The sequence below is a fragment of the Bactrocera dorsalis genome, chromosome 1 (assembly GCF_023373825.1).
Source record: "Bactrocera dorsalis isolate Fly_Bdor chromosome 1, ASM2337382v1, whole genome shotgun sequence".
Classification (NCBI taxonomy): Eukaryota; Metazoa; Arthropoda; class Insecta; order Diptera; family Tephritidae; genus Bactrocera; species Bactrocera dorsalis.
This window is the reverse complement of record NC_064303.1, coordinates 48,157,555-48,179,585: the sequence shown is the minus strand read 5'-3', so window position 1 is coordinate 48,179,585 and position 22,031 is coordinate 48,157,555. Positions and strand designations below refer to the sequence as shown.

Here is a 22,031-nt window from a genome sequence, read left to right as displayed (position 1 = left end):
GTTAAAAAGCTTGAGGTAGTTGGTTGAATTGCTGGTATGCAGCGTTGCATTTAATTCATATTTCAGAGCTGCCGTATGTTGACATTTCTGTGTTTGGAAATAAGTTGTTAAGTATTTTTAATAAATTCCAAAAAATTGAAAGAAAAAAATTTGTCAAATTATCTTTTTACTCTTCGTTTGGTATGAATTTATTTTCTGACGCATTAGCGATTACGCTACGATTCTTTCTTGGTGCGAAAAAAACGTTTTTGTTTAATTTTGTTCTCAAAAAACTACAAGGTGCATTCCAAAGTAAACCGGTCTTTAAAAGAAAAACAGAACAAATGGTTTTCGGCAAAATCAATTTATTTTATTCAAAATAGTCTCCCTCTGCTTCAATACAGCTTTTTGCACGGTCCAAAAACATGTCGAACGAGTGTCTTAAATCGTTGGCCGGTATGGACACCAGTATCCCGGTGCAAGCCTTTTGAATGGCCTCTACGACTGCATAACGCTTTCTTTTCATGGTCAAATGCATTTTTCCGAATAGCGAGAAGTCGCACGGTGCCATATTACCTGAATACGCGGAGTGGAGAAAATGTGAGTTTTGATCGAATAATCGATCACAATCGTCCATCGATGATATTCGGGCCGAACACGTCGAATACGGCGTACCAAACGCTTCAAAACTCCAAGGTATTTGACTTCTCTATGCGCGATTTTTTGGGTTACGGCTCGTCCGGTGCCTTCCATTCAGCACTCTGGCGTTTAGTTTCGGGAGCATATTGTAAACACCACGTTTCGTAACCAGTCACAATATTTTTACCTCTTTAAGAAGATGTTGGATTCTGAGCAATTTTTGGTCGTCAGTCAATTTGCACCGATAACATAAACATACTTACACTTAAATCGCAAAAACTTCACTTCCAATCGATAAAATGTCATGAAATTCTCACTGGACAATCGATAAAAATAGCAAATTCTAACGCACCAGTCTACATATAGATGTATTGTTATTGATTTTGAGTATTCTTCTTCTTATTCTTAATTGGCGAAGACACCGCTTACGCGATTATAGCCGAGTTAACAACCGCGCGCCGGTCGTTTCTTCTTTTCGCTACGTGGCGCCAAATGGATATTCCAAGCGAAGCTAGGTCCTTCTCCACTTGGTCCTTCCAACGGAGTGGAGGTCTTACTCTTTCTCTGCTTCCCCCGGCGGGTACTGCGTCCAATACTTTCAGAGCTGGAGTGTTTTCGTCCATCCGGACAACATAGCGTAGCCGCTGTCTTTTAATTCGCTGAATTATGTCAATGTCGTCGTATATCTCGTACAGCTCATCGTTCCATCGAATGCGATATTCGCCATGGCCAACGCGCAAAGGACCATAAATATTTCGCAGAACTTTTCTCTCGAAAACTCGCAACGTCGACTCAACTGAGAGCCAAGTCGCGAGTGCGACGACTGTTTGTTTAATGACAGGAGATATTTCGTCTTGCCTTCGTTCACTGCCAGACCCATTTGTTTTGCTTCCTTGTTCAGTCTGGAGAAAGCAGAACTAACGGCACGGGTGTTGAGGCCGATGATATCAATATCACCGGTATACGTGAGCAAATGTACACTGTCATAAAAGATTGTATCTGCTCGATTAAGTTCTGCAGCTCGAATTATTTTCTCCAGCAACAGATTGAAGAAGTCGCAATGTCTGAAACCTCGTTTGGTATCGAACGGCTCGGAGAGGTCCTTCCCGATTCTGACGGAGCTTTTGGTATTGCTCAACGTCAGCTTACACAGGCGTATTAGTTTTGCGGGGATACCAAATTCAGACATCGCGGCATAAAGGCAGCTCCATTTCGTGTTGTCGAAAGCAGCTTTGAAATCGACGAAGAAGTGGTGTGTGTCGATTCTTCTTTCACGGGTCTCCCTTTTTGTGGATTGGGCAGAGCACACTTAAATTCCAATCGTTGGGCATGCTTTCGTCCGACCATATTTTGCAAAGAAGCTGATGCATGTTTCTTATCAGCTCTTCGCCACCGTGTTTGAATAGCTCGGCCGGTAATCCATCGGCCCCCGCCGATGAATTTATTTATTTTTTTTTTATTGAAATTGAAATGAATTTTTGATGACTCATGCCCAGCTCTTGACCGATGCTACGGCTGCTACTATGCCGGTCTCTTTCGACCAATTCAGCGATTTTATCGCAATTTTCGACGCCAGGCCTTCCGGAGCGTGGCGCATCTTCGACCATCTCTACACCAGAACGAAAACGTTGAAACCATCGTTTTGCGGTGGAAATGGAAACTGTATCGGGTCCATAAACTGCAAAAATTTTATTGGCTTCTTGAGATGCATTTTTGCCTTTATCGTAGTAGTACTGTAAAATATGCCGTGTTTTCTCTTTATTTTGCTCTATGTTTGCGACGCTATAACTCACGAACGACTTAAAAGAAACGACAATCAATCAAACACGTGTTAGCGCGTGAAATGAGCTTTCCAAAAAGGTATAGCATGCGATATTCGCCGTGGCGAACGTGGAAAACGTTGAAACCATCGTTGTGCGGTGGAAATGGAAACTGTATCGGGTCCATAAACTGCAAAAATTTTATTGGCTTCTTGAGATGCATTTTTGCCTTTATCGTAGTAGTACTGTAAAATATGCCGTGTTTTCTCTTTATTTTGCTCTATGTTTGCGACGCTATAACTCACGAACGACTTAAAAGAAACGACAATCAATCAAACACGTGTTAGCGCGTGAAATGAGCTTTCCAAAAAGGTATAGCATGCGATATTCGCCGTGGCGAACGTGGAAAACGTTGAAACCATCGTTGTGCGGTGGAAATGGAAACTGTATCGGATCCATAAACTGCAAAAATTTTATTGGCGGCTTGAGATGCATTTTTGCCTTTATCGTAGTAGTACTGTAAAATATGCCGTATTTTCTCTTTATTTTGCTCTATGTTTGCGACGCTATAACTCACGAACGACTTAAAAGAAACGACAATCAATCAAACACATGTTAGCGCGTGAAATCAGCTTTCCAAAAAGGTATAGCATGACCCGATGCGACGAATAAAACTAGAACTAGCGAAAATACCGCAAGACTTTTTTGACAACCCATTATTTTGCAGTTGAGCTCGTTGAAAAGATAACCGCCCTTTTTGTACATAACCTTGGGTGGTTTTGTTTGCGAAAAATCAAGGGGTAATGCTGGATATTTGCCTCTAAGGACTTTGAAAATATAAATAATTCCGGCTTCTGTTTACGAATAGCTTCGCGTAAACGACGCATAACACGTCAATGGTATTCCTTGTTGACAGTTTGTCCGGTCGGAAAAAATTCCACACTTCCATACTCGAAGAAAACTGTCAACATAACTTCGATTTATGAACTGCTTTGACGTGGTTTTTTAGGTTTCGGCTCACTTTTGCCACGATATTCTGCCGATTGGTCGTAAGCATAGAGCCAAGACCCATCGCCAAATAATACGTTTCATGACATCCTGGTAGTCGGAAAGCATTGTTTAACCGACGTTAACGAGACACTGTTTTTCGAAAAAAAACCTACTGATTTCTGAACCAATCGTGCTTTCACTTTTTTAGGGCCAAATGATCGTTCAAAATGGTTTGCACTAATCCTTTCGATATTCCAACAATGGCAGTATGATCTCTCACTCTACTATATTTTTTGGCTGTCCTGGACGTGGTTCGCCGTCAAAGCGATCTCGACCTTCTTTGAATATCACCGAAGGCCTTTTGCAAACATTCTGGATTTCGGCCCAGAAATTTAATTTGATCTCATTTGAATAATTTTACTCATCGTAAAAATCACCGAATGCACTTTATTTACTTCAACAAAATGGATTTTCGCGTTAAATTTAAATTAAAAGGTTTTACTAATTGTACATACACATGTAATATTAGTTTCTTATTTATTAATTATTCGCGTAAACAAACCAATAAACTATATATTACTTACTGTCAATTTTTTTCCTGGATGATCAAGTGAGTGATAATTAACGATGCTTTTTTCTGCAGATTCATCATGTACGTAAGGTGCAATTTTTAGTGTAAGATCTCCTTTGGAACGTGAAACTTCTGCTTGCAAAGCTTCAGGTGTACTAACTGGAACTCCATTAATTTCTAATATTACATCACCTGTATTCAAGAGTCCTTGCTTATCAATAATTCCTCCTGAAAGTATACGTGCCACCGACAAAAAGTTTTGTGAATTAATTTCAACTGTGAATCCCAAAGGCTTATTTTCAACACGGCGAAGGCCTACTACTCTTGTTGCTTCTATTGGCATTTTATTGGAAAGCACTTCAGAAGGGAAAAGATAGCAGTTTTTATGAGAGGCTAATATTTGCAACTTATTTGAACTTTCTTTTCCAGATTTGTACATATGGTCATAGATTTGTCCTATTTCATCATGAGCACGTAATAACTCCTAAAAGAAAATACAAATTTGTATTTTAAAATAAAAAATGTACAATAAGTTATAAATTTGTATCACGATCATATTATTAGAAATGCACTATCAAATTAGTTTATCGAGTCGTTAAGTCGTTATCTTTAACATAATTGAATTAATCGCATGTTTGAAGAACCATTTACGTGTTGTGAGAAGATAATAAAATCGGCATTCCTCATTGTTATAACAATTATTGTACATTACTTGGAGCCTTTGCATTCAAACAACTATCCTTTACTAACTATAGAACCATAACCGTTTACTAAATTCTTGCAATGATCAAATATGTATGCAGGGTTTGTCCGGAAAGTAATAGGACTGATTTGCTTCCACCGCGACTGTACTTCGGAGCGTGCGCGCACCGAATTGATTCGGGTGACGGCGTTGCTAGCTAACAAATGAGGTCAGTCGTCTCCGAGCACCTGGATAGGAGGACAAACTCTTTCGCTTGACGTGTTTCTGTGAGTGGTGCAAGCCGAAAATTCAGCGTTCGTTAGAGGAGAAGTACGCGATTAAATTCTGTGTGAAACTCGGTAAATCTGCGACAGAGACGTTTGAAATGGTCAAGCAGGTTTACCCAGGCGTTGCTTTAGCAAGAAGTGGTATGTTTCGGTGGCACCAGGCCTTTTTGGAGGACCGGGAAGAGGACGCTGCTGAAGATCGGAAGATTGTCCACCATTTATTTTTTCTCGATAAACCGTCAACGCCAAGTTTTACGAGGAAGTCCTCAAGAGACTCAAACGAAGGGTCAGGGTCGGACAAAACATCGCAGACGATTAGAAAGTGTACAACGACAACGCCCCGGCTCACACCACCTTTCTTGTGAACAGATACTTAACCAAGGCCGGCATCCCAACGCCGCCCTACAGCCCAGATGTGACCCAACCAAAATTTATTTGCCAAAGTTATTGACGATACACAACCAGAGTCTAAAAAGTTTAGTAAATGGGAATAAATATGCGTTGTACAGACGTGTCTTATTCGTTTTCGGCGCTTGTCTATGGTGACTGCTGCGAAAAACCACAATACTCAGATGATACTTTCCGACAACACCTGTACAAGTGCCGAATTAATTTTTTTCATCAAATGAGAAAAGGCGGGGAAAGACGAAAAAGCTAAATCTATACATTTTCTCCATCAATAGACAAGCCCGGGCTGCTACGCGTAAAGAGAAGTGTAAACTGAAGAGTAGTGAAAATTAATCATCAGCGATAATTCATTACGGGTGATTTTTTTTCACTGTGATTGAAAAATCGCATATCGCAAATGGGATCTGTTTGTAAATAGCACTTCCATCTTTTGAATTGCGATAGAAGTTTGATTCTGTAAATTCTCTAAATCAAAAAACTTTTGAAATTGAGATTCTTTAACAGTACAGTGTAATAGTTTTACTTTTCATCACAATAACAGAATAGCATAATAACGAAGAGTAGCACATATCGTAAATAAGTGTATGTGGCTTTTCGTTATGTAAATATTAAAACATGCCTTAGTTATAAAAGTTTAATCGTTTTTAGAAGTACTCATTTTTTTAATTGAAATCTTTTAATATTTTCTGTGTTTTAAAGTCACAGACAATGAAAAATAACAATACCGCTTATCACTAGTCACAACAGATTTCAAACAATTGATTATATTCCCTTTAACAAAACTGTGACTTATCTGATCGCGAACTTCTACAATCGAAAGTTCCATCACCAATATAATGATATAGTGGTAGTAAGCATAAATGGTGTACGAGCTACGAAGTGGTTTATATCACGACGGAGGGTTCAACGACGAATCATTTTATACGACGGAACTAATTTCAGAGGCGCTAGTCGTATACATATACACTGATGAAAAAATATCCTGACATTAAGTGGAGTTTCATGCTACCAGCAACACCACATATGATTCGATCTAAGACCAAAAGATCTCCGGAAGGAAGTACTAAAAGCAAGCTTTTCCGACTCCGGAAATGTTATTAACATGCGTCCGCATACTTTCGTTCCACTGAAATCATACGATAGCGAGGCATTAAAGCCAAATCAGTTTCTTCTCGGGAGTTCAAGTGGCATGAGAGAAAGAGGCAATTGCGATGTCGTGAACCCTTTGCTGCTGAATAAGAAGTTTCGTACATCTGGCGAGTTGGCTACTTGATTTTGGAAGCGATGAAATCGTGAGTATTTGCCAGGGCAAAGAAGACGCGCAAAATGGTTCGAAAAAACACCTGGACATACATTGTATCTTTTTACCTAAAATTAGGAGAAAATTTAACCTAGCCCCCATATAACTATTACCAGAATTTTCGAATATCTACGTGATTATGAAACAAACTAAATGAATTGTGCTAATTTAAACTTAGAACAGGTTATAAAATAACTAATCGCAAGGTGGCATATCCTCAAAGCTTATACTTAAAATGCTACCAATCTAAAATGCTTAAAAAAATTAATTATTGCCGCAAAACAAGATTAATCAGTTTATGTCAGTATTAGAGGAGGAATGTAAAAGTTTTAAAAGCCTTCGAATACGCAAGGAAAATAGTGAAGAACCTTTGCTTTCTGCATTGAATATTTTGTATGAAGTTTTTGAATGTCCATGTCAACAAGACAACAAAGTAATGCGAAAATATTATATTTTGAGAGGAGACCAAAAATATGATGTACCAACCCAATTGACCAAGAAGAGTTGGAACAAAATTTTAACATACTATAGCTATGCAACAAAAAAATACGAAGCAAAGTTTAGCAAACTTTTTGCTTTGGCTTTTCTAAAGGCGATGCTAAGCTTTTTAGTTTCACTGATGTGAAGGTTTCGTTAGAGTTTCCAATTTAACTCCGTTCAAAATTAGACAGAATTACTAAAAGAAGCCCTACAAATAAAAATGATTTAATCAGAGAGGAGTGGAACAGACTACTTTCAGTTAGTAACCTGAATTCACTCAACGACACGTCATTGACGGCATCAATCCAAATGACGGATATAAAAAGTAAATTTTTTTACTGTATTATAGCTCTATTAAAAAAAAATTTTAATTTTGCGAGAAAAAATTAATTAACAGCACAATTTTTTTTGTTTTGTTTTTGTTTTAATCTTGTTTTTACTTTGTACATTTTAACATAATTGTTGATTAAAAATTTGTTTGAAACTATTTAAATTAATTTATTTAATCATTTTTCAATTTCCGAAATGGCTGAATAAACCGTTTTTGTTTACACCCTTTTCTAAGATACATTTCTTCGTTCAATTTTAAACTCATTGCTAATTTTTCAATTAGTTGCCGAGATTTGGGTTTCTATGAAAAGTAGGCGGTGCTGTGCATCGACTTAGTGTCACTTTTGCAGATCTACCGTAAGATTTATTGACAATATTACTTAAAATCAGTTTCATGGATTCTGTGGATATACAACATAGCATGTACCTCAAAAACAAGTTAAACAAATCTGTTTCATATTGACATTAATTTTATTTTTGAATAAACAAGTTTCGAGAAAGTGTATCACGTATTTTGTTTATTATTTCATTCAATAAAATAGTTTTAGATGCGGGTAAAGTACTTCATGTAGGGCACCAAAATCATATTCTATTACGGCCTCATGTCAAAGCAAATGATTGAAATAATGATGAAAATCTTGCAATAGAAAATTACGCTGTATCCACGAAAGGTAATATTACTTTTTATATAAATACTAGGGGACCCGGCCACGCGTTGCTGTGGTATACATTTTATACTATTATTCATTTATTTACGAATAAAGGCGAAAACGTTTTTGTCGGTATAAGAATCAAAGGGATTGTACTTGAGGTTTAATTTTGAATATGTTCATACAAATAAATTTGTTTGGAAAAAATAACAAATTTAAAGCTGCTTCCTCAATGTCTGGTTACCAGCAGCCTTTCTGTCCAGTTAATAGAGTTGTCCGCTTAATAGATCGTCTATTTAGTAGAACTTTCACTATATTTTTTATTTATGAATTGTTTTTACTATCCTATCTTCTAAGTTGGTTCGAACTGGACACAGTGTGCTAAATTTTACTAAAATCGGTTCCGCCGTTTAGGGGTCCATCGCGGACACACAACGTGACACGTACTTTTTATACTCTCGCAAGAAAGTTGCTAAGGAGAGTATTATAGTTTTGTTCACATAACGGTTGTTTGTAAGTCCTAAAACTAAACGAGCCAGATATACGGTTATATATACCAAAGTGATCAGGGTGACGAGTAGAGTGAAGTCCGGATGTCTGTCTCTCCTCCCGTCCGTCCGTGCAAGCTGTAACTTGAGTAAAAATTGAGATATCATGATGAAACTTGGTACACGTATTTCTTGGCTCCATAAGATGGTTAAGTTCGAAGATGGGCAAAATCGGCCCACTGCCACGCCCCCAAAATGGCGAAAACCGAAAACCTATAGTGTCATAACTAAGCCATAAATAAAGATATTAAAGTGAAATTTGGCACAAAGGATCGCATTAGGCAGGGGCATATTTGGACATAATTTTTTAGGAAAAGTAGGCGTGGCCCCGCCCCCTACTAAGTTTTTTGTACATATCTCGGAAACTACTATAGGAGTCGTTTCCTTCAGGCATTTCCATGTACAGTTCAAAAATGGAAGAAATCGGATAATAACCACGCCCACCTCCCATACAAAGGTTATGTTGAAAATCACTAAAAGTGCGTTAACCGACTAACAAAAAACGTCAGAAACACTAAATTTTACGGAAGAAATGGCAGAAGGAATCTGCACCAAAGCTTTTTTTATTAAAAATTGAAAATGGTCGTAGCGTCGCCCACTTATGGACCAAAAACCATATCTCAGGAACTACTAATCTAATTAATTTTACAGCAAAATAAAAAAAAATATGTAAATGACGGATAATGAAATCTCGATTATCACTTTATCATGCGAGAGTATAAAATGTTTGGTGACACCCGAACTTAGCCCTTCCTTACTGGTTATATATGTATAAAGATGTATATATATAATAGTAACATATTAATTATTCTGAATTTTTAATATTAAACATTTAACACACCCATCGTTGTCAAATGAAAAAATATATAGTATAATATTTATATATTTTTTTTATTGATATCATAAAAGCAGAAAAAAATCCTCATTTGAAAATGGATCAAGCTACGATCGCCTAGATCAGTGTTTCCCAAAGTGGGCGATAACGCCCCCTTGTGGGCGCTGCAGGTGCCAAGGGGGGCGGTAAGAGACCCAGAAAGAAAATGGGGGCGTTGTGTAGAGGCCTAGGGCGTTATTTGTAATTTTATTTAGCTAGGAGGCCTCTTAGACAACGACTACATGAGCTTTCGACTCTCAACAACAACTTGTAAACATCAACTAATATGAATTAAAAGATTGCTCAAACTGGGTTCTATATTTCTCTCTGCGTAGTTCATATATCTGTCCTATTTTATTGAATATAGAAAAAATTAAAATCATGTCAATCGGTCGCTCCGTTTCATAACGGGGCATCTCGACAGGATAGAATTTATAGAATACTAACTGTCAGACGTATTGCTATTGCCATTGCCAAATCTGTATGTGGGCATTTGCTATCATGATATAATCACTTGCGCAAAGGTGTAGGGTAGGTAGGTTCGAGCTGAAGTAGCGCATGCTTTGAGCTTTTGAAAAATTTATTTTATCACTTGCGAAATGACGTCGGCCCTTTGAGTAATAATTCTGTGCAAAGACGAATTGATGAAATGGCTAAAAACATTGAAGAATCATTGTGCGATCACCTGAGGACAAGCCAATGCTCAATTCAGCTCGATGAGTCCACTTTAGCAACTAATGAAGCATTGTTGTTATGTAAATTATTTAAAAATGCCTTCAATTCGGAAACGGCTTTGCTTGGGTGACAAATTAAAAATAATTGACGAAAATAAAAAGGGGAAACCCCTGAAAGAAATCTCTTTGAAATATGGTATTCCAAAATCGAGTGTTTGCACAATTTTAAAAAATTGCCGGAAAGTGATAAGAAGTGTTAAAGGTACACATGCTGGCACATTGAGACGACAATCGTTAAAGAAAGGCGAATATCAAACTTCAACACAGATGATTTGGAAGCATGGAACAGTGTAGACAATGTACTTGTAGAAGAGAACCCGAGTGCTGAAAATGAACTAGCTATAGAAATTTCGGAAGAAGAGGAAGGTGATACCGCTGCAGTTGTAGCTGTGCCGCCAATAAAGCATCCTGATGCCATCGACTGCTTTGAGAAGTGTATCAAATGGTCTAAAGAAAACAACGTGGAACAGGAAAAAATATTTTTATTGAAAAGCCTACATCAAAAGGCACAGGATCCCAAAATTTCTCGCCCACAAAAGCAAATGTGCTTAACAAATTTCTTTTCAGTTCAATAATGCTCATATTTTTGTTATAAAATTCAACTTTAATTAATTTTATTGTATGCATTTTCCATTATATATGTATTTATTTCAACCAATGGTTATGAATTCATGAACAAATATTTATTTTTAAACATATATGTACCAATATTAATTTAGTTTTCGTTTCCGATATAACGAATATTTCAGTTTAACGAACGGTCCCAACATTATATCATTCGTTATATTGGAGTACCACTGTATATAAGATGCTATCATAATATACTAAAACACTTAATATATTACAATAATATTGTATAAAATACATTTCTTCATTTAAATTTTCATACGCATCTACATATTAGCACATAGTTACATGAGGAGGATGGAGTCATGTGTAGAAGTTCACGCAAGTGAGGAAAGTTCTCTGATCGCCATTCACTTGGGAGTGGCCAGAAACGATTCTTTTACATATGACTCAAGCAGCTCACGACTTCCGGTCTTTGACCAAGTATCCTCTGGGTAGCCTAAGAACATCCGTTTGAAGGCGAGCTAACGTGAGAAGGCGAAAAATCCCCTGCATAGGGTTGTGCGCTGGGTTTGGGACCCGCCACGTAAAAACCTCCCCCAATGAAAAACAACACACAGCCTCGGATGAGAGACCCCCCTTTTGATGACGACCATGGCAAACGAAATAAGGACTATGATTTGAGGGCATGCACCTGGAATGTCCGGTCCCTTAATTGGGAAGGTGCCGCTGCCCAGCTGGTAGATGTCCTCGGAAAGATAAAGGCTGACATCACCGCCGTCCAAGAAATGCGATGGACGGGACAAGGACAGAAACGAGTAGGTCCTTGTGACATTTACTACAGTGGCCATATAAAGGAGCGCAAGTTTGGTGTTGGATTCGTGGTGGGAGAGAGACTCCGTCGCCGAGTACTATCATTCACTCCGGAGAATGAACGTCTAGCCACAATCCGCATCAAAGCGAGGTTCTTCAACATATCGCTGATTTGCGCCCACGCCCCGACGGAAGAGAAGGACGATGTGACCAAAGATGCTTTTTATGAGTGCTTGGAGCGCACTTATGAGAGATGCCCCCGCCACGATGTCAAAATCGTGCTTGGCGACTTCAACGCCAGGGTGGGCAAAGAAGGTATCTTTGGCACTACGGTCGGTAGATTCAGCCTCCACGAGGAAACATCCCCAAATGGGTTGAGGCTGATCGACTTCGCCGGGGCCCGAAATATGGTTATCTGTAGTACTAGATTCCAGCATAAGAAGATACATCAAGCTACCTGGCTGTCTCCGGATCGAAAAACCACCAACCAGATCGATCATGTTGTGATAGACGGAAGACACGTCTCCAGTGTTTTAGATGTGCGTGCGCTCCGAGGACCTAACATTGACTCGGACCACTATATTGTTGCAGCCAAAATTCGCACCCGCCTCTGTGCAGCAAAAAACGCACGCCAACAAACACAAGGAAGGTTCGACGTCGAGATGTTGTGGGATGGCATTTCAAACTCCTTACGTACAGCTGCAACCGAAACCATTGGTTTTCGGAAAGTGCAAAAGAACAGCTGGTACGACGAGGAGTGCCGTGTCGCAGCGGAGAGAAAACAGGCTGCCTACCTCGCAACGTTACGATCGACCACAACACGTGCGGGATGGGATAGATACCGAGAGTTGAAGAGGGAAGCGAGACGCATTTGCAGACAGAAGAAAAAAGAGGCCGAAATGCGTGAGTACGAACAGCTTGATAAGCTGGCCGACAGGGGTAATGCTCGAAAATTCTACGAGAAAATGCGGCGGCTTACAGAAGGTTTCAAGACCGGAGCATACTCCTGTAGAACCCCCAAAGGTGATCTAGCCACCGATGCCCAGAGCATACTTAGATTATGGAGGGAACACTTCTCCAGCCTGCTGAATGGCAGTGAAAGCACAACACCAGGAGAAGACGAACCCGATTCCCCAATCGATGACGATGGAGCAGACGTTCCATTACCCGGCCATGAAGAAGTTCGAATAGCAATTGCCCGCCTGAAAAACAACAAAGCGGCAGGGGCCGACGGATTGCCGGCCGAGCTATTCAAACACGGCGGCGAAGAACTGATAAGGAGCATGCATCAGCTTCTTTGCAAAATATGGTCGGATGAAAGCATGCCCAACGATTGGAATTTAAGTGTGCTATGCCCAATCCATAAAAAAGGAGACCCCACAATCTGCGCCAACTACCGTGGGATAAGCCTCCTCAACATCGCGTACAAGGTTCTATCGAGCGTATTGTGTGAAAGATTAAAGCCCACCGTCAACAAACTGATTGGACCTTATCAGTGTGGCTTCAGACCTGGTAAATCAACAACCGACCAGATATTCACCATGCGCCAAATCTTGGAAAAGACCCGTGAAAGGAGAATCGACACACATCACCTCTTCGTCGATTTTAAAGCTGCTTTCGACAGTACGAAAAGGAGCTGCCTTTATGCCGCAATGTCTGAATTTGGTATCCCCGCAAAACTAATACGGCTGTGTAAACTGACATTGAGCGGGACCAAAAGCTCCGTCAGGATCGGGAAGGACCTCTCCGAGCCGTTCGATACCAAACGAGGTTTCAGACAAGGCGACTTCCTATCGTGCGACTTTTTCAATCTGCTGCTGGAGAAAATTATTAGAGCTGCAGAACTGAACCGAGCAGGTACAATCTTTTATAGGAGTGTACAGCTGCTGGCGTATGCCGATGATATTGATATCATCGGTCTCAACACCCGCGCCGTTAGTTCTGCTTTCTCCAGACTGAACAAGGAAGCAACGCAAATGGGTCTGGCAGTGAACGAGGGCAAGACGAAATATCTCCTGTCATCAAACAAACAGTCGTCGCACTCGCGACTTGGCCCCCACGTCACTGTTGACAGTCATAACTTTGAAGTTGTAGATAATTTCGTCTATTTAGGAACCAGCGTTAACACCACCAACAATGTCAGCCTTGAAATCCAACGCAGGATTACTCTTGCCAACAGGTGCTACTTCGGACTGAGTAGGCAATTGAAAAGTAAAGTCCTCTCTCGACGAACAAAAACCAAACTCTATAAGACGCTCATAATTCCCGTCCTGCTATATGGTGCAGAGGCTTGGACGATGACAACAACCGATGAGTCGACGTTGCGAGTTTTCGAGAGAAAAGTTCTGCGAAAGATTTATGGTCCTTTGCGCGTTGGCCACGGCGAATATCGCATTCGATGGAACGATGAGCTGTACGAGATATACGACGACATTGACATAGTTCAGCGAATTAAAAGACAGCGGCTACGCTGGCTAGGTCATGTTGTCCGGATGGATGAAAACACTCCAGCTCTGAAAGTATTCGACGCAGTACCCGCCGCGGGAAGCAGAGGAAGAGGAAGACCTCCACTCCGGTGGAAGGACCAAGTGGAGAAGGACCTGGCCTCGCTTGGAATATCCAATTGGCGCCACGTAGCGAAGAGAAGAAACGACTGGCGCGCTGTTGTTGACTCGGCTATAATCGCGTAAGCGGTGTCTACGCCAGTAAAGAAGAAGAAGAAGAGGAAGAAGAAGAAGTTACATACATACATATGTATGTACAATTCAAATTCAAATCGTGATACAATATTATCATTTATCAGTAAAAAGAGTGACATTGCCGAACAAATAATATATACACAAACTAACATACAAATATGCGTACACATGTAAATATGTGCGTATGACATTCCCACACAAATAATGGATACACAACATACATGCATACTTACATGCGTTCACATGTAGATATGTAACCCGCAAAAATTATGAATATTCAGGGGTGTTGTGGAATCTGATAGTTGTCGGAATCAGAATTGAAACCGATGAAAAAGAGCAGTAGTTGTCATGAATTCAGATATTATTGTATTGATAATCGAAACAGAATTTGTATCGGTTTTGGGTGTCACGGAAACCAATTTTATCGGTTTTGCTGTAAAAAACAAATCAAGAAGATAGTCGCACACAGATTTCAAATGTAAGTTAAGAAATCAAGTTATTTTATTGTTACGAATTAATTTATCTTTATTTCTATATGAGACAACATAAGAATAAAACACGAAATGTCTTAATTATTAAGTTTTTGAAAAAAAAATGCGGATATTTAAGAGGGGAGCCTTTTTAGAAGCTTAAAAAAAATCGGGTTTTTGAGGTTTTTTTTTGGGAAGGAAAGAAATAATTAATTGAAGCGAAATTTCTAGGATTTATAGTTATATATTTAAACATCATCCGCAAATTTTTTTGATACGAAATCTTTTACATTTGCCTTTGAAAAGCAATTGCCAGATGCTTATCGCATGTGCATATGCCAGACGGGGGCAGGATGCAGGTCGCGATTTCTATCGGAAACAAAAAATTCAAAGAGATTCATATTTTTTAATAACTAATGTTCAAGTTAAACTCTAAAAATATCAAACAAAAAAAGGTAAAATCCTAATATTTTTTAAAATTTGAAAGAGTGGTTTTTGTCTAAAAAAAAATTTTACTGTGAACATATGTTCAAATATAACTTTTCTTTGTACATTTCAGTTTAAATAGAAGATAATTTAATACCAAAGATAATAAACTTTGCCCCAATTCCATACGACGTTTAGTTTTTTTTTATCCTGCCCGCCAATTAAGAAAAATCGTAAAAATGAAAAACCTGCCCAAGCGCTCATATACATATCTGCTAGACGCTCAGTCACTATTTCCCTTCTAGCGTCGACAATATTTCGAATTTCCATCTATAACTTTGGGGTAATATTCTTGGATAATTTTTAAAGAGATTTAAGCAAAGAAGAATTCAATTTTTTAAAGCTTTTAAAGCAAGCTCACCCTTAAAGAAGATTTACAAAACGTAATTTAACACCCAAATGCGTCTTTATTCATTCGATAAATGTTATCTCTTAAAATCTTCCTTTAATTCGGGACTTATTAAAAACTTTAATATAATAGGATTGCTTCCAAATGTATTCATTTGAAAGTTTTGTTATATTAGTAAACAGCTGGTTCGAATATTGGTTTTGCGTATGTTCGAAAAGACGAAAATCTAATCAGATTCTGTGACACCATTTGAAATCAGAATTGGTTTGCAATTCTGACAGCTAAGCAATTCTGTTTTGGATTCCACAACACCCCTGATTGTTCTACAAAAACAACAATGGTTTCAAATAGCATCAGTCAGACAATTCAATATGGCAGCCAAATAGCCAATGTCTAAATTTATAGTACAACACGCAACAACAACATTTTCATCCATGAACGCAGGCGCACTTTCAGCAGGCAAACTCGCTTCATTTATAAAAACAGACACCATCACATCTCCCCGAGCATGCCTTTGCCTACAAGCGTATTTTCGCGACGATGGCAAAAGCTAAAAATCATAAATTGAACAATTTCTGATATTTGTATGAGAAGGAAAACGTGACAACCCCGCAAATATAAGTACTCAAATATATTAGAATAAAATTCACAACATAGTTTATTTGTCGATTTTCAAGTCAAGAAATCATCCCTCTTAACTGTCTATATCAGTGGTTCCCAAACTTATTTTGTCTACCGCCCACTTTGAGAATAAATATTTTTTTAACGCCCCCATTTTTTTACCTATTTGAAAACCATTATAACTTCAAATTAATTATTGTGACCTATATATTGTTACAAAAGTAGTATTAAGTTGTATTTGTATTGCTATATGCATCCCTTATTATGAACAATAGCTGTAGGTATATGGAATAGCATTTGTCTTGTTGTAGACATCTGGTGCCGCGGCTGTCTGTTGTCGAAACAATAGACATCTGGCTCCGCACTGTCTGCTTGTTTACTTAAACAATTGCTGAGTCTGGCGCCGCGGCTGTCTGCTTGCGTCTGGCGCCGTATAGCATTATGTTCTGGTAATTTCCAGACGCAATATTCTAGAAGGACACGTCGGCATCAGCGAGAAGTGCGTGGCTATATAAGCCGTAGCAGCGCCAACGTAATCAATCAGTGCAAAGAGTAAACTGCTATAGTGTAGACGAGTTGTGAAATAAAGAGTTGTTGAATTAAATTAAACAGTGTTGATTTTATTTGTCAATCCAGAGATACGAACCTAACAAAGTAAACTAGCAAGCAGTAAATTCGTAACAATTGGTGTCAAAAGTGGGATTGTCAAATAATCCAAATTCAAGATGGTTAAATTCGGAGAATTGAGAATTCAGCAATTAAAAAAGGAACTGGAGGAGCGTAATTTGCCGATAAGCGGGCAAAAGGCGGATCTGCAGGCACGATTACGTGAAGCAATGGAAGCGGATGGAATTAATGTGGACGAGTTCGATTTTAATGGGCCAGAAACTTCTACAAAGGTAGAAGAAAAAGTAGAAGAACAACGAACATCATCAAGTGCAGACACGAACATGCTGTTAGTGGCTATTAAGCAAATAATAGCTGAAAATACATCACAAATAGCAGAAAATGCAGTGCAAACCGAAAATCGTCTGGCACAGCAAATAGCTGAAAATACATGACAGTTAGAGTCTCGCCTTACACAACAACATCGTTTGGTACAACAGATCACGGAAAATACTACACAACTACAAAAACAAGTGCAAGAGGAATTTTCAAAATTTGAAGACGAATTAAGCACTTTAAAAAATGACGAAGAAAATTTAAAAGCAGAAGTTCTTCAATTAAGTAATCGTGTGCGAGAACTGCAACTGCATGGCCCTGCACCATCAACAAATAATCAAAGATTGAAGGCACCCACATTCGATGGAAGTATTCCATTTCAAATTTTCAAACTTCAGTTTGAAAAGACAGCAATGGCCAATAACTGGAATGCAGCGGACAAAGTGGCGTCCTTGTTTGTATCATTGAAAGGACCTGCGGCAGAAATCCTTCAGACTATTCCAGACTGTGAACGGGATAACTATGAGGCATTGATGAGTGCGATAGAAAGACGATATGGTAGTGAGCACCGGAAACAAATATACCAGATCGAACTGCAAAATAGGGGTCAGAAGATGAACGAGTCATTGCAAGAGTTCGCAACTGAAATAGAACGAGAGGCTCATTTGGCAAATGCAGATGCACCTGTGGATTACATTGAGAGGGTAAAAATTCAATGTTTCATAAATGGAATTCGTGATGTGGACACCAAACGCGCCACATATGCATCGCCAAAAAGAACGTTTGCTGAAACGGTTTCGCACGCCCTCACACAGGAAACAGCTTCCCTACTAAGTAAACCAGCACACAAAGTACAAAGGGTTGAAATGGAACAACCTGCGCTGATGGAGGAAATATTGAAGACTCTGAAGACAATTGCTGCACCGCGAGTAAATACAACAGGCAGATGTTTCAACTGTGGAAAAGCGGGTCACTTTGCCCGAAATTGCAATATAAAAGTAAACCCATCAAAACGGAAACAACCAACAGATAACGAGGACGGAGCATCCACATCTCACAAGTCGTTAAACTAAAACGGAACAGTTCAAAGGGGCGTGAGCTGGTTCCCACAACTATTCGCCCCGCCATCTCGATATCACAAATAGGTCGCCATGACAACAATCTTACTATCAACGGCATCGTAAATGGACGACTGTCAACGCTTACTTTGGATACTGGTGCCACACATTCAATTACTCGCCCGGATGTGGTAAGAGGAACGGTTGAACCATTAGTCGGTTGCAAGCTTCGAACGGCCACCGGGGAGGAAGCAGCTGTCGCGGGAAAAGTGTTTTGCAAAGTGATGATTGGTACCCTAGAAGTTAATCACACCTTCATCGTAGCAGAAATCACGGATGAAATTATAATGGGAGTAGATTTCATGATTGATCACGGGGTTACTTTGGATTTAAACAAGCAAATGCTGTTTTGCCAGAACATGGAGATGCCTATAAACACCGGATATATGACCAACGTTGAAAGTAAGAGGGTGATTGTTGATGATAATCAGAGTATTCCACCAAAATCTGAGGCGATTGTATGGGCTACAGTGAATGGAGGAGGGGGGACTGAAGAATTGTGGATTGTGGAACCAACAAAAATAGATACACCCATATTCGTAGGAAGAACGCTTGTGAAAACTAGAGAAGACGCCACCATTCCGGTCAAAGTAGTGAATGAATTCAACACGCCTATAAGTCTGAAGAAAGGAGCAGTAATTGGACAGTGCCAGAATATAAGTGCAATAGCACGATGCGAACGGTCACAACAGAAACCTACTATTGAGCCACAGCAGATAAGTCCTACACTCCTAAACAATTTGCTGAATGAGGTGCATGGAAATGAAAAATTAAAAGCAGAAAAACTATTAGAAAAATACGCATCCATATTTGCAAACGAAGGAAATACAGGAAGAACCGGCATTGTCAAACATCGCATAAATACCGGAGACGCTAAACCAATCCGGCAAGCTCCGCGTAGGGTTCCACTAGCAAAACGTGAAGATGCTAACAAAATTATTGAAGACATGCACAAAAACGGTGTAATCGAACCTTCAATAAGTCCATGGAGCTCACCTATCGTCTTAGTTAAAAAGAAAAATGGTAGTACCCGTTTCTGCGTAGATTATAGGAAGTTGAATGATGTCACAAAGAAAGACAGTTATCCTCTACCAAGAATCGACGATACATTAGACACCTTGTCTGGAGCGAAATGGTTTTCTACATTAGATCTACAAAGTGGATATTGGCAAGTCGAGATTGATGAATGTGACCGTGAAAAGACCGCTTTCAGTATGGGTGACGGGTTATGGGAATTCTCTGTGATGCCATTTGAGTTATGTAATGCGCCTGCAACGTTCGAGCGACTGATGGAACATGTGTTAAAAGGACTCAACTGGAAGACATGTTTGGTGTATCTTGATGACATTATCATCATGGGAAAAAGTTTTGATGATCATCTAAAAAATCTAGAGGAAGTCTTTCAGCGAATAGCATCAGCCGGATTACGCTTGAATCCCAAAAAGTGTTCATTATGGAAGAAGCAGGTCACATATCTCGGACATAAAGTGTCAACTGAGGGGATTCACACCGAGGAAGGAAAAATAAAAGCAGTTAAAGATTGGCCTCGACCCACCAACATACATGAACTCCGCAGCTTCCTCGGCTTATGCACGTATTACCGCCGTTTTGTACCTGGATTTGCAAACGTGGCTAGAAGTTTACATGATTTAACAAAGAAGAATCGCCCGTTTGTATGGCAGTTGGAACAAGAAAAAGCGTTTGAGCAGCTTAAAGAACTACTTTGTACGGCGCTTATCCAATACCTGGAAAGAAATTCATGCGAGCGCTTATGGAATTGGAGGTGTCCTGTCTCAGTTCATCGACGGACAAGAAAGAGTAATTGGGTATTACAGCAGAGTGCTCGGGAAAAGAACTACTACCTGCGGTGGAATGTGTAAAACATTTCCACAAGTATTTGTATGGGCAACGATTCTTGCTGAGGACTGATCATGCAGCATTAGAATGGTTATTACAGTTTAAGAATCCGGAAGGCCAAATTGCATGATGGATCGAAAGATTACAGAATTACGACTTCGAAACGGAACATCGAAAGGGGATTCACCACAAAAATGCGGATGCATTATCACGTCGCCCTTGTCCACTGGAATGTAAACATTGCTCCAAATCAGAGGGAAAAGAAGGTATAATCGACGTGCGTTTGCCGAATATAGAACCTGAAGATGATTGGACTCGTCACCGCATCAGAATCAATCAGCTGGAGGACCCTGATCTCGCAAAGCTGATAATAGCCAAAGAAAATGGGGTACGACCACCAAAGGAACAAATAAGTAGCGAGAGTCCAACTGCAAAAGCATATTGGGCCCAATGGAACAGCATAAACCTCGTTAATGGATACCTTCATCGTACCTGGGAAAGCGAAGATGGCAAACAGTCTCATCTGCTGATCATAGTACCGAAGTCCATGATCCCGAAAGTATTGAAAGAATGTCACAATGGTCCTAGTGGAGGGCACCTTGGGATTACAAAAACTATAGAGAAGATTAAACAAAGGTTCTCCTGGATCGGTTGTCGAGATTCCATAGCAGAATGGATAAGTAATTGCGTAGAGTGCATGGGAGCTTAAGGTCCTAAAGCCAAAAGTCGCGGTAGGCTACAACAGTACAACGTGGGATCACCATTTGAACGAGTCGCAATGGATGTTGCAGGTCCGTTCCCAACCAGTACGGCCGGAAACCAATATCTACTGGTTGTCATGGACTGTTTCAGTAAATGGCCGGAAGTATATGCCTTACCAAACCAAGAAGCGAAGACAGTAGCCGAAGCGTTTGTAGAAAATTGGATAACAAGGTTCGGAGTGCCCGTCGAAGTACACTCAGATCAAGGCAGGAATTTCGAATCTTCCATTTTCCAAGAAGTCTGTACATTATTGGGCATCCACAAGACACGGACAACAGCGTTACATCCACAATCAGATGGAATGGTGGAGAGATTCAACCGAACGCTCGAAGAACATCTGCGGAAAATCGTTGATAAAGATCAACGGAATTGGGACAAGTGCATCCAGATGTTCCTGCTGGCGTATCGTTCAGCGAAGCACGAGACAACTGGTTACACGCCAGCAAAGATTATTTTCGGATCTGATCTGCGACTCCCTGCTGATCTTAAGTTTGGAACGAATCCTACAGCTGTAAGAAATGATGGAGATTATTGTTCTGCCTTAAAGGAAGAAATGAATGAATTGCATCTAATGGTAAGACAGCATACGCATCTGATGAGCAATAAGATGAAGGACCGGTTCGATCAAGCGGCAAATTCAAAAGGTTTTGAAGAAGGTGATCTGGTCCTGTTGTACAAATCACTTCGAAAGAAAGGATTGTCCCCGAAACTGCAGACAGCCTGAGAAGGACCCTATATGGTGATGAAACGACTTAATGACGTGGTATACCGCATACAAAGAAATGGAAAAGCACGATGTAAAATGAAAATAGTACATTTGGAGAGGCTCGCCCCATTTGGTTCAAGAGGATTTGTGCCTAATCGGGACGATTAGGCTTTAGTGGAGGGCAGTGTTACAAAAGTAGTATTAAGTTGTATTTGTATTGCTATATGCATCCCTTATTATGAACAATAGCTGTAGGTATATGGAATAGCATTTGTCTTGTTGTAGACATCTGGCGCCGCGGCTGTCTGTTGTCGAAACAATAGACATCTGGCTCCGCACTGTCTGCTTGTGTACTTAAACAATTGCTGAGTCTGGCGCCGCGGCTGTCTGCTTGCGTCTGGCGCCGTAT

General features: G+C 39.8%; 1 protein-coding gene across 6 annotated transcripts in view; it reads right to left on the bottom strand.

Annotated features, from left to right (window-relative positions):
* LOC105225273 (protein PALS2) overlaps positions 1–22,031 on the bottom strand; it is a 195,094-nt gene that overhangs the window by 87,902 nt on the left and 85,161 nt on the right. For 5 of the 6 annotated variants that reach the window (XM_049462593.1, XM_049462592.1, XM_049462594.1 and 2 more), the window contains one exon: positions 3,953–4,423. The exons of the other annotated variant lie outside the window; for it this stretch is intronic. In XM_049462593.1, the coding sequence (XP_049318550.1) occupies positions 3,953–4,378 (426 nt within the window). In that variant the 5' untranslated portion in view covers positions 4,379–4,423. The remainder of the gene's footprint in view (positions 1–3,952; positions 4,424–22,031) is intronic. 6 annotated transcript variants of the gene reach the window in all.